The 12,677-nt window shown below is 39.5% G+C and overlaps 2 protein-coding genes, 1 long non-coding RNA gene and 1 other non-coding gene across 9 annotated transcripts in view; 1 reads left to right on the forward strand and 3 right to left on the reverse strand.

The window, feature by feature from the left end:
• Positions 1-2,926, forward strand: part of LOC119494876 — a 241,928-nt gene extending 239,002 nt beyond the window's left edge. For all 6 annotated transcript variants that reach the window (XR_005208318.1, XR_005208314.1, XR_005208313.1 and 3 more), the window contains one exon: positions 2,783-2,926. This is a non-coding gene — a long non-coding RNA (uncharacterized LOC119494876). The remainder of the gene's footprint in view (positions 1-2,782) is intronic.
• On the reverse strand, positions 195-276 carry trnal-aag. Its single transcript has one exon. It is a non-coding gene; the product is annotated as a tRNA-Leu (tRNA).
• On the reverse strand, positions 1,192-7,023 carry aurkb (aurora kinase B). Its single transcript, XM_037781079.1, has 9 exons — positions 6,857-7,023; positions 5,465-5,503; positions 5,225-5,306; positions 5,098-5,143; positions 4,193-4,381; positions 3,597-3,735; positions 3,242-3,390; positions 2,933-3,107; positions 1,192-1,791 (listed from the first exon to the last, which is right to left on the reverse strand). Exons 1-9 carry the CDS (start codon positions 6,860-6,862, stop codon positions 1,618-1,620), a joined length of 999 nt encoding a protein of 332 aa, XP_037637007.1. The 5' UTR covers positions 6,863-7,023; the 3' UTR covers positions 1,192-1,617.
• Positions 7,024-8,771: 1,748 nt separating this feature from the next.
• LOC119494809 (F-box/LRR-repeat protein 12-like) lies at positions 8,772-12,399 on the reverse strand. The gene is made up of 3 exons (XM_037780959.1): positions 12,022-12,399; positions 11,818-11,893; positions 8,772-10,926 (listed from the first exon to the last, which is right to left on the reverse strand). The coding sequence occupies exons 1-3, from the start codon at positions 12,120-12,122 to the stop codon at positions 9,862-9,864; spliced, it is 1,242 nt and encodes a 413-aa protein (XP_037636887.1). The 5' UTR covers positions 12,123-12,399; the 3' UTR covers positions 8,772-9,861.
• Between the last annotated feature and the right edge of the window lie 278 nt (positions 12,400-12,677).

Here is a 12,677-nt window from a genome sequence, read left to right on the forward strand (position 1 = left end):
AACCTAACGTACACTCCACTGCCGGTAGATCAGCCGTTTGTACGTTACTGTTGTGTGCTTTCAGGTATAGTATGTTATGTTGTATCTTGCGATTCGTTTAACCCATAATAACCTCGTCAGATATCATTGACAACACAAGCCGTCAGTGGAAATAGACGGCTGATGTTTATAACATGAGAGAAGACAAAAAGTGATGGCAGCGGTGGGATTCGAACCCACGCCTCCGAAGAGACTGGAGCCTTAATCCAGCGCCTTAGACCGCTCGGCCACGCTACCGTGTAGGGCCGTTGCAGTTAAGTAGCTTTTTAAAGGTGACTGATTGTACCTATAAATATAAATTATTTTATAAGTATAACTTATATCAAGTAGTAATTTCCTTCAGAATAGACATAAACACAGTCAGGATATGAAATTAGTACCTGCCAAATACAGGGCAAATGTTGTCAGTGGCAGGTCAAAATTTCAGGTCACCTGCCACCATGGCAGATTCCTTATAATAAGAAATATTATATTAACAATATTTGAGCCGAATAAAATGATTGGAGGGGCTTACAGTCCTGCGACAGCTACAGATGTTGGATTTTATTATTTTTTTGTCAGAGCATTTGATTTATGGTGTAATGATAATTTCAACAAATATAATAAAACATGTTTTTGAAGAATATTACCAACTCTAGCTTTTAGGTTACATGATATATTCCATATTTCTACTGTCTTAACAAATCCAAAGCATTCTATATATATTTCAAAAGTGTCAGACAAAAGTATTGACTGCCTGGTAGAAATTTTCAGTGACCTGCCAAAGTGACAGGTGAGGAAAAAACTTAATTTCAGACCCTGCACCCAGTTCAGTTTTGTTAGGTACACCTAGATAAAGCTACTGCAGCAGCCCTGTAATAAATCCTACCTTCATGAAGGTAACAGATATTTAGTCTACCCTCACTGATGTATATAGGTTGGATATAATATTTAAAACGCCTCCAAAATGAGTTGAATCAACAACTTTAAAAAACTATTTAAACAACTGAATATAGCTTTTAGGTGTACCTTATAAACTGGCCACTGATCGGATTTCATAACAGTCCAAAGTTACTGTCAGCATGTACTAATCTTGTGTTATGATTATACTGTTTGGGGTTGCAAAGTGGCCACATCATTAACATAATCAATTATTCTTTAAATGTCCACAAATCATTTTATAATATTTATTAGAAATGTAAAGTATAGCTCGAGAGAAAATAAAACATGCTTCACACCCCAACCCTCAAACATTTTATCTTAAACTATTTGCGAACATAGTCGGCTTTAAATCGGTCTAACAGTAGTACTTTGGTCAGATACAGAATCAAAAATAGAGCTGTGTCCATTTAAAAAAAAGTGTCAGAGAAGAAATGTCAATAAAAACACCTCTAGGAAACATACTAGACATAGATAATGACATCACACTGTACAATATAAAAAAAAGTGGGCACACATTTATACCCGTCATAAAATGTGCCAGAATAATGGCAGTTTGAAACCCATGGCAGTGAAACCAAAACATGCTGGCCCAGAGTCTCTGGTGAAGGACAGATAAAACACCCCTCAGCGGGAGGTAAGCAGGCAGGACAGGTGGGCTCAGGATTTCTTGGCGGGGCAGATGGGCGGTAGGATTCGGCGGGATTTGTTGCACACCCATGGGTGATCAATGACGCTCTGTAGTGAGAGACGGTCGACGGGGCTGTGGCGGAGCAGCTTGCTGATCAGGTCCCGTGCACCGTCTGAGATGTTTTTGGGGAACTTCAAATCCACCTGCCAACAGTAAAATACCATTTGTTAATGAAATGTAAACAATGACTGTTCATTATGGATGCAAAACCTTGAAGTTAATCTTTAGATGTTTTAATCCTTTGGATTGACTCATTGATTGTTGATTAATATTAAACAAGTATTGCCTGATACCAGGTGCATAACGATAGTCAGCACACGGTTTACTATGCTATTAACGGTTTGAAACAATTATTTTTAACAAAAGTTTCCTGAAGTCAGTGACAAATAATGTCCAGAAAAAAAGACCAAAATGTTGGAAATATGGTTTTAAAGGATTAATTGAATAACAGTTACTCATAGCCAAGACTATGACTAAACAGAACAGATGTGGACCAACAGTTATTTTGCATATGGCTAATTTAAGAGACAGTTCCAGCTTGTTGCAATTTGGGTCTTTTTCCATAGTTTTGGCCATCATTTCTAACATTATGATAACTGTGCTACAACTAAGTCTGTGGTGGAAGAAACACCTATATTCAGACATAAGCTACTTTGTTTGAATGAAAGTGGGTTCTGCCAGATGTTTCTCCCAAAATTTCCTTTGGAAAAGCTTACATAACATATTCACATTTGTCCAATTAGTTATATTATGCCACATTTCCACTGCATGGTACAGCACAACCCTACTCAACTCACTCTTTTTTATTTTTTCATTAGCAATAGTTGTGGATGGTACCTGGTGCTTTTTTTCAGTACCACCTCGGTCAAGGTTCCAAGCAAACTGAGCCGATAATAGAAGGTGGTGTTAAAGCACTGCAGACCACTGATTGGTCAGAGAGAATCGTCACTTGCGCGACACGGGACGTTCTGCACAAACCCGCCATTTTTAAATAGTCAAGCCCTCGTCAATAACGACAGCTTTTTTTTTTATTCACTCAACCCAGATTTTTTTTTAAATGGCAGCCCGCAAAACTTTAACATACACTACGCCGTAAAACAAACAAAGTGCAGATGTTCCTCTGTTTAGTTGCAGATAAAAGGATTCAGCGTGGGTCGCGTTGAAGATGATGTCACAGCAGTTTCACGCTATGACGAAATAGAGAAATGGACCTGATACCAAAAGTGAGTCGAGTGGAGCCGAAACCATGCAGTGGAAATGAGGCATTAGATACCAAACACCAACCTTCATAATTCTCTTGTATGTTTCTGAATGGCTGGCAGTTTCAAAAGGCGGGTTGCCGACCAAGCATTCGTAGCAGAGGACCCCGATGCACCACAGATCCACCTTCTCGCTGTGGGTGTGGCCCTCAATCATCTCTGGAGGGAGGTAGTCCAGTGTCCCGCACATTGTACGGCGTCTGGATGGGTTTAAAACAACGAGGTGAGCAGAGAAAGCAGAGAAGCAGCAACCAGCAGATTCATGTGACATGACACCGCAGCATCGAGCAGTTTTTGTGCATGATGGAACCTTAATGGCACTGCGGTTCCTCACCTTAGAGAAGGTGCATGGACGGACCAACCAAAATCTGCAATTTTCAGCTCTCCATGATAGCCGAGAAGCAGATTCTCCGGCTTGATGTCACGATGAATCACTTTCTTCTCATGGCAATACAACAGTGCATCAGATATCTCCTCCATGTACTGGAAATATAAAAAGGTTGGCATTGGATCACAACAAGACTTTAAATAATGCACATTATTCAAGATAATTAAAACAAGATTGTAGATATAATAAAGTCCAGTGGTCAAACTGCTCTCTGCAGTTACACAGGATACAGTGAGGAATTACTCTACAATAATAGCACAAATAAAAAGCTCTGCCTTTTAAAAGCAGCAGCAGCTCTTACTGTGGCAGTACGCTGGTCGTCGAATCTTCCATATCTCTGTAGCTCCTTGTACATTTCACCACGTGGGGCGTACTCAAGCACCAAGAAGACCCTCTTTCGGTCATGGAAATAATTGTAGAAGCGCAAAATGTTGGGGTGCCTGAGGAGAAAACAGATTATGTTTTGAGGCAGCCTTTAGATTGTGTTTCCAAAACAAAGTGAAAGAAATTTCAAAATTCCTGTTTGAGCAAGTTGAGTAAATAGAAGTTGAATGTGTTATTCTGGTATCATTCTGATAAGCTATCCATCTTTAAAACCAAATGCAAAAACCCAGAGAATGTTTGTGGAAAATGCTCCACCTGGTTAGCCTATAGAGAAATGTACTACTGTTTTCATGTACCTCAAACCTACAAATAATTCTTGTGAGCGTTTGATAAGTGTTCCTGTAATCGTCAGTAGGTGGTAGCAAATTGCCTGAAAGGAAGTTATACTAAGAAGTTGTACTCAGGGACATTTTGCTCAGAGTTAAGCCAATCAAATACTCCTGCTTACCCCACGATTAGTTGAGAAAGGCCAATATTATTTTAAATTATGAAAATGTTTTTCAGGATACTCACTTGAGATGTGCCTGAATCTCAATCTCTCTCCTGAGTTGATGCTCCACACCCTCCTTCTCCATCTGTGACTTGAACAACACCTTCAGCGCCACGATGGACTGCAGCTTCTTCACCCTCGCAAGGTAGACATTACCAAATTTACCCTTCCCTAGTGGTCGGCCGATGTCAAAGTCATCGATGGAGACTTTCCTGATGGAAGGCACAAAGATAGATAGTCTCATGTTAATAACTTAGATGTATGAAGCAGGGCTGTACCGAATAGTTTGAAGCGTCATTCATAAATTTGACATTTGAATTCTAAATCAAATTTTTTTACTATACATATTTCTGCACAGTTGCAGATAAAAATTTAAGCTACACTAATATTATTAGTATTTTACTATTTGTAGATTCCAGTGGTGGCTGCGTAGGAGTGTTTCCAACTCATGTGATCCAAACATTTCCAATAACACCAGAGCATTGAAGTCCGACAGTCAAAATTTATTGAAAAAAGATAAATGTAATCATTTCCGAAATTCACAACATGTTTTTATCTAACGAATATTCTGCTTCAATCCATATTTGTTGGCGTTTAGCCTTTCAAAAACAAAATTTTCACTGTGGTCAAAAAATGGTTTGCTCTCCTGCTTGCAGTACACAAAAGCAGGCACACACCTGTATTAACAGGGCAGTCTAGCAGCAATCTTACATTTATATAGCCACAATAAAAAACATTTTTGGGCGATGACGCCATAAAATATGCCGATAGACATTCAAAACTTCATTAAAAAAACCTCAATAGAAGCTTGGAATGTAAAAAAAAAAAAAAAAAAAAAGACATTCGGTACAGCCCCAAATCAAAGCATTACAAAAACCAGAACTGGCAACCAATATACAACTCGAGAAGTACTAGGAAATATACTTACTTTGAGGCTCCACTGGAGGATGAGCCAACACACTCTCTGCCAGGGCCTGAAAATGATAATACAATCAAATCAGGCACATTTCTTAAGGTGTCTGACTGCTGTGCTTATGTGAGGAGAGTAATGTTACCTGTGATGGCACTTTTGTCCATCTCCATTCGTGGCTTCACCAGAACACGCTGTGGGCCAGCCACCAGGCTTGGGGTTACGAACTGATATACAGAAGTAAACACAGAGAGTTAAAAACACATTCATATATGTTTTAGTTTCAGCTAATAAAAGTGTCCAATATTTTTGACACCCATATCAGTCAATGCTGGCATTCTGATTTGTCATTTTACTTTATTTAATATAGTTTATAACATCTTACCGGTCGTTGGAAACTCCTGGGCTCATGATTTTCCTTATTCTGTAAAGAAATAAATACATACAGCTCAACATTAACTTACAATCGGTTGAGCTTATGGGTCTTATCTTGTCAGTTAGACTCATTTTTAGCTTTGAGTTGTATTTTAGACAATGCTTAAAGAATGCACAGCAAGCAGGATGTTGAAGTAAGTTTGCACCATTTCATCCTGTAAAGACTCCACATGGCACACAGTTTCTGTTTTTTATTTTATTTTACACTGATTTTTAGGTGCAGCTGCTTTGCTCAGTCTCTGTGCCACCTTTATTAAACCAGAATGATGATGTGTGGTGTTATGGCTCAACTAGTTTTCCTGAATGTGCAAGTAGTTGCTTTTAATGATAGTTTGTGTTTATCAGAGAAGCCATTTGGGGTTTCTTTGTGGTATTTTTACTGATATTTTGCCCACCTTGGACAAAATAGTAAACATCTTTCACAATCTACAACAATACCACAAAATAACTTACAGCTTCCAAAGACTACGAAAAAAAAGACATATACAATTAAATTACCAATCCTCCAAAAATATATGATCTGCCTTGTTGTATTGGAAGTTTAGACTGTAACGTACAAGTCCTCCTTCTGGTCTGGTATTTCAGTGTACAATTTCTGCACCATGTTGTGAAAAGATCTGCTTATGTATGGTATTAATCCATTATTACACATTTAATCATTTCTAAAAATCATATAGGAAAAAGCTGGCAAAGCAAGAGAGAATTGGGACATGATTTAAAGATTAATTTAAATATGTAATGCTTTTCTTTTTTTGTAACACCAAAGCTAAACACATGGGGTGGTCTGTAACCTTAAACATTATCATTGTAGTTCAAATTAATTGTTTTACTGATATGACCTTATTATAAAGTTACAACAAAAGACCATTTATCATTTAAATAAACCATGCTTTAACACCAAAGGATTGTCATATTTCCAGTTACAGACTTGTATTATGTAAGTAGCTTGCTGGCTGTGGATTCAGTAAGTAACATTTAGCTTATACTCTATTTAACAATTAGCTCCAGTAGGCCTCTGTTTTATAACGTTAAGCTACTGTTGGTACCTTTAACTCATGTTGGGTGTAATCTAGGGACTACCTACTACTCCACAGGTTAGTTTAGTTCAAATAACACCTGCTAATGTTAATAAAATGCCTTTCACATACATTATAAACTGATTATTATTGTTTTAACACAAGATACTGTGGTGTCATGCTAGTTAGCTTATGACCCAAAGCTAACGTTAGCTCACTTATTTCGCTAAAAGCAGTATAATTCGCGCGTATATGATTAGTTCGTTGTACTCATCTGTTGCTCTGTTGTCTTATTTCTCTATCAAACATTGAAAAGTCAAACTTACCTGCATCGTAGTGAAGAACAGGAGGTGTTTTAGTGAAGATAATAGAGCAGTGTTGCTGTTCTGAACTTCCTCAGCCGCCAACGTTTTCAAAAAGCTCCGCTCCTCGATCCTGATTGGTGGGTCTATTACTCACAGAGGGCTCCCATTGGTTGGGATTGTTGTAAGACAAAGCGTGTGATTGGTGTTCACCGACGTCAGTCAAACCTTAGTCCCGCCCCTCATTTCTGCTCTTCTTCTTCTTTGGTGTTTATTGGCAGTTTGCAAACCAGCTTATAGGTGCATTACCGCCACCTACTGGACTGGAGTATGGAGCAGTAGATTGGCAGGGATTTATTTTTTAATTAAATCAAAATGTAAAAAAAATATTATTAATAATAATAATAATAATAATAATAATAATAATAATAATAATAATAATAATAATAATTAAATTCTCTCAAGGGAGGGGGGGGGGGGGACAAAAGAGAATGGTCTGCAGGACAGATAATAATGCACACAGTGCACTTTCATAGACTAAGCTACTGGAGTTACCCTGCACTATAATCATTTTTAACAGTCTCTTCTGCAATATATTCACTTTTTTTAATAGTCGTGTATCACAGCTGTTACCCTGCACTATATTCAGTTTTAACAGTTTTCTTCATTTCCTTGTATTTTTATATCTGGTATATTCTTTTGTACTTTACACTGCTAATTTTTTTACTGCCTTTTTACTAACATGTTTTGCACTATGGAACTATGATGCTGGAAACTTGAATTTCCCTCAGGATCAATAAAGTTACTATATATCTATCTATATATCTGTCTATCTGATAGCAATTCCCTTCTTTCTTCGTCATATTTGTTGAACTCTATGAGAACATGCTTGACAGTTTCCGGTTTATTACAGTGTGTGCATAGTCCAGTTGGGTGCTTGCCTATTCTAAGGAGTGTTTGGTTTAATCCTGTATGTCCTATTTTCAGACGGGTAATGACCATCTCTTCCCTTGAGCTCCCGCTTCGTATTCCACCAGCCTCATTTCCTCTCTCTTCTTCTTAATCTTCGTAATGTCTACTGTCTTCTTGGTACATTACTGTTGTTTCTGTGTAAGTCTGGTCAAATAAACTATCATATAGCCATTTACGTCCCCATAATAAAACTGAATACGTATGTTTATGCCCGTGATGCCATCAACTATGTTTAAAGCCTTTGAGCCAGACAGGTCTCGCCCACATATGAGCTTGGGTTCCAGTTGTGCTGTTTCTTAGTAAGAGGCGATGTTTTAATTACTGACAACATCTAGAGCTGCAACTAGCAATTATTATCATTTTGAAATATCTGCAGGTTATATTCACGCTTAATCAATGAATTGGCTATTCAATAAAATGTCAAAAATAAGTAAAAGATGTGCATTTCTCAGAGCCCTTCTCATCTTCAAATTGCTTGTTTTGTCTAATAAACAATTCAAAATCCAAAGATATTTTATTTACAATGATATGAATAAATAAAGAAAAGCAGAAAATCAGCACCATAGAGAAGCTGGATAAAGTGCGGTGAAAATCCCTGAAGCAATTAATACACTATCCAAATCTTCTGCTATTCAACTATTTGATTAATCAAATAATTGTTTCAGCGCTGACTACATCCTTTTGTTGCAGATCATGGACATGTGAATAAGATACAGTACAAATAAGCTTCATGACAGCTTAACATTGTTAAATATATCATAGTTTCCCCATTCATAAGCAGCACATTCTGTTAAGTTGTTTTTTTAATGAGTTAAGTTGATATGTGCAGGCTGTTGGTCAACTACTGGATTTCATGAGAAGTGGGTCTATCAGTCAAAACAAAAATCTTTAATGAAGTTTTTTTAGAAAATTGTGCAATTAACTAATAAAATACATAAACAAAAAAGACAAATGATACTTAACAATGTATTTGTTCAAAATAGGTTTATTCAAAACTCAATTTCTCAATTATAAGTCTTAAGGTTAAAATGATCATGGTTGGTTTGAATGCAACACAATTCATGTCAATGACAGAGATCTTCCATGTTTTTCCTCATTAATACAATAAACAGACAATTACAATTACCATTTCTTATTTAATAATTTCTAAAGAAAATCATATAGGAAAAAGCTGGCAAAGTAAGAGAGAATTGGGACATGATTTAAAGATTAATTTAAATATGATAGGCTTTTTTTTTGTAACACCAAAGCCAAACGCCTGCTTGTAACAGATATATTTTCTGAATGTTGAAAAGGAGTGAAGGAACAGGAAACAGGTGGGTTTGCAGTATGCTTCAGTACACCTGCTTGTGTCTTTACAGTCAGCAGTCAGCAGTGACAGTTCCGTATTTTGTATTGTGACTTTAAAAGAGTTTAAAAGAGTACAGTATATTAAAAACTTGTTTACTTTTGTCCACATGTGAGCAATGAAGTTGGAAGCGAGATTGCCCAATGATTTACCTTGAAGGAAGTGGGTAAAGCAATAGGGCTGGACAATAGATACCGTGAGACAAAATAAATTGGTCTACCTTCACAGATTGTTTATAATGTGGTAGCTCTATTCATTTTAATTTTAATATTTAATTTGAGTTTACTTCGATTTCTCCAGTATTATACAGTAGATGTTTTGTCAGTGATTTTTTTTGAAGGTCTGAATATGTGACTCATATCCAGAGCTGGCTCCAATGAATTTGTGATATATTGTAAGCCCATGTGGGCTGGGCATAGTTACAGTATACACATGAAACAATAATAAAAACTTCATTCATTATATTCATTATATCCATTATACGCTACATTAAATGACATATGCCTGTGTGAATGGGGATTTTAACTATAGACCAGTTCACAGTTGTAAACGTAAACATTCCAGATGTGTTCCAGTTTATTTCCTGTTGCAGTCTATGTGAATGTCATAAGCTGACAGGAAGTAAACATGGACCCAAGTTTGGGTCCATGTTGCCTAGTAATGTAATTCCGTTGAAACGGTCTATATTGGCCAGTAGTAGAGACCGCATTTAGTCTGCATTGATCTGAACAGAGCAGTTGGTGAAAACTAGTGTGCAGGATGGCAGCAGGACAGCCAGTGAGCGACGCAAACTTGGAATGGGATCATTCGTGTCTAGTGTCTTGTTCTCATCATTGCTGTTATCTCCACCTTCCGCTTCCTCATTGTCCTGCTCATCTCCACCACCACCACCACCACCACCACCACCCTCCCCCTCCACTTCTGGTGGACACTGCCGAGGCTGGAAGGTTACATCCAAAAACTCCATCCGGCGAAGCCCACGGAGCATCCTGCAGCTTCGCACTATCTGCATCTCGCTGAGCGTGCAGGCCCACAGGCACAGACACTTCAGGTCCTTCAGGCGGCTGGCACAGAGCAAGCCTGGCCCCACCTCCTTACCCCCCAGACTCAGTTCCTCTAGTCCGAGCCATCCGGCCCCCAGCCCGAGGGAGGCCATCTGTAACTGGTAGCCTTGCCGCCCAGTGATGCCTATTTCCAGAAACTTGAGCCTGGAAAGCCCCTCCACACCACAGACGCCGTCCTTGGCAGCACAGCTCCTGAGCCCGTTGGCCGTCACACGAAAGGTGTCGCGCAGCTCCAATCGACTGAGCTTCTCCCATGATGTCAGACTCTGCAGATGCTGGTCCGTGAAAGAGGGCACGTTGTTAAGGACTAACCTCCCAATGCCAATCCCTGATGGAGAGCCAAGCCCTTTTCCTTTCCGATCCCTTCCTTGCTGTTGAGCACCAACACTGGATGTGGCTTCTGCTCTTTCTTGGGAACGAGCAGGTGAAGCAAGGGTGTGGTTGAAAAACTCACGAGGCAGCTCGCAGCCACGCAGCTCCAGCACCTGCAAAGACGGTGGTAGGAGCTGGCAACTAGGCAGGCTTCGCAGGTCTGCATGCAGAAGATAGAGCTTAATCAGGCGAGGGCACTTTGTGGACAAAGATTTGAGCCAGGATTCTGAGAGAAAGGTGCCCCCTCGGGCAGAAAGCAGCAAACCACGTAACCGTAGGCACCTTAGTCCACAACCTAGGTACTGACGCAGCAGGATCCAAAGGATGCGGGATGTCACCTAACACAGGGTGGGGCATGGGGGGCAAAACACATACAGTTTCTGTCAATAATACTACAAACATACAGAATCCGTATGTAATAGCATTTACTTCAACAGGGGGCAATGGCAGACAAGTTTATTTGGAACACATTTCATACACAAAAGACATTCAAAGTGCTTCACATGATGGCTAAGCTGTCATCCATGATGGAGAATGACTCCCACCCCATGCAGGACACCATCTCAGCACTGGAGAGCTCCTTCAGCGACAGGCTGCTCCACCCGAAGTGTGTGAAGGAGCGTTATCACAGGTCCTCCCTTCCTGCAGCTGTCAGACTCCACAACCAGCACTGCTCCCAGTAGACCACTTACACACCAAAAACTGACAAGAACTGCACTTTACTGTACACCAACTGTCTATCAGTACTACTCAGGTGTAATTTATATTTTGTTAATAGTCCCTTTATTGTCAATACTGTATATACTGCTCCTTTTTTATACTTCCTTTTATTTAAATGGTTCATATTTTGTTACACTTTGTGTTAGCTGATGCTTCTTGTGTTTTGCACTATCCCCTTTGCTGCTGTACACTGCTAATTTCCCCACTGTGGGACTAATAAAGGAATATCTTATCTTATCTTATCTTATAATGCATGAAAATGAAATACAGCATGAAACATTAAGAAGTTCCTGAATGCACCATGTTTCCTGAAACAGAGTCAGAGTTGAGCCCTTCTTCTTTATCGATATAGTGTTATTGGATATCATGTGTTAGCAATTGCATATGTTGAGCAGCTATTTCATCAGATTGCATGATGTAGCTTTGTACCCCTAATAAACACTAAACTATATGAAAAGCAGAAGATAGGGGGAAAAGGGTGAAGCCACATCGCCAGTAAACACTCTTACCCCTTTCCATGCAGTCAGATCGACAAGTCTCCACAGTCTCTGGTCTTTAACAAGGCGTTTCCATCTCTTACACACTCTAGAAACACACCAACAAAACACAACAGACAACTTCATCATGTGAAGTCACAACAAAGAGATAAGACTGCTTTCACAAGACGAATAAACTGGTCAAATACTGTCAAGTAAAGTTAAATATCTCCTTACCTTCCGGCTCTGACGAGCTCTCGTACGCTCAAATACGACAACACATCAATTAAGATGTTTTCTGGAAAGTAATCCAGGTTACAGCCTTTAAACTCATCCATCTCACAAACAAACTAGTTAAGCGTTGGACATCGGACTCATTTCCGGGTAGCACCACACAGGTTGCGCCTACATCAGCAGTCCCCCCGGAAACAGCTGCCCACTCACTGTAGGACCTAGCAAGCTAGTTTAGTCGATTAAACCAAATATGCGTCTTTATGCTCAACACAGCGTGTCTCTGTTAAAGCCAGTCTGGCTCTCCTTACTCACATTTAAGGCTGTAATTAATGTGGTAGAAGATATTTTAAAACATCCCGATGAAGCGATGTTGCCACCTAACGGCCGTTTAGGTGATAGTGGTGGGGATTCCGGCTCTTTTTAGTGAGCCGGATCATTTGGCTCAGCTCACCAAGAAGAGCCGGCTCTTTCGGCTAGTGATGGCGAGCTTAAAAGGACTGTTTGTAACTTTTTAAGCGTATAAATGTACCGGGTCGGGACGCGCATTTGGCTGAAGTCTCTACTAGCACGCGTTCTCGCTGTCTCGCTCCACCTCTACACGTGCATGCGCGCTCACTACACACTGCAGGAGAGTTAGTTTAGCTCTGAGAATATCTAGT

The sequence above is a fragment of the Sebastes umbrosus genome, chromosome 9, assembly GCF_015220745.1.
Source record: "Sebastes umbrosus isolate fSebUmb1 chromosome 9, fSebUmb1.pri, whole genome shotgun sequence".
Lineage (NCBI taxonomy): Eukaryota > Metazoa > Chordata > Actinopteri > Perciformes > Sebastidae > Sebastes > Sebastes umbrosus.

Coding starts and splice junctions, on each gene's coding strand:
- aurkb (XM_037781079.1), bottom strand. Junction 5,307..5,464: donor CCAGGAGTTTCCAACGACCG/GTAAGATGTTAT, acceptor TCTGTATATCAG/TTCGTAACCCCAAGCCTGGT. Junction 5,144..5,224: donor GGACAAAAGTGCCATCACAG/GTAACATTACTC, acceptor TATCATTTTCAG/GCCCTGGCAGAGAGTGTGTT.
- LOC119494809 (XM_037780959.1), bottom strand. CDS start 12,122: ATGGATGAGTTTAAAGGCTGTAACCTGGATTACTTTCCAGAAAACATC. Junction 11,894..12,021: donor GAGCTCGTCAGAGCCGGAAG/GTAAGGAGATAT, acceptor GTGTGTTTCTAG/AGTGTGTAAGAGATGGAAAC. Junction 10,927..11,817: donor ATCTGACTGCATGGAAAGGG/GTAAGAGTGTTT, acceptor ACCCTGTGTTAG/GTGACATCCCGCATCCTTTG.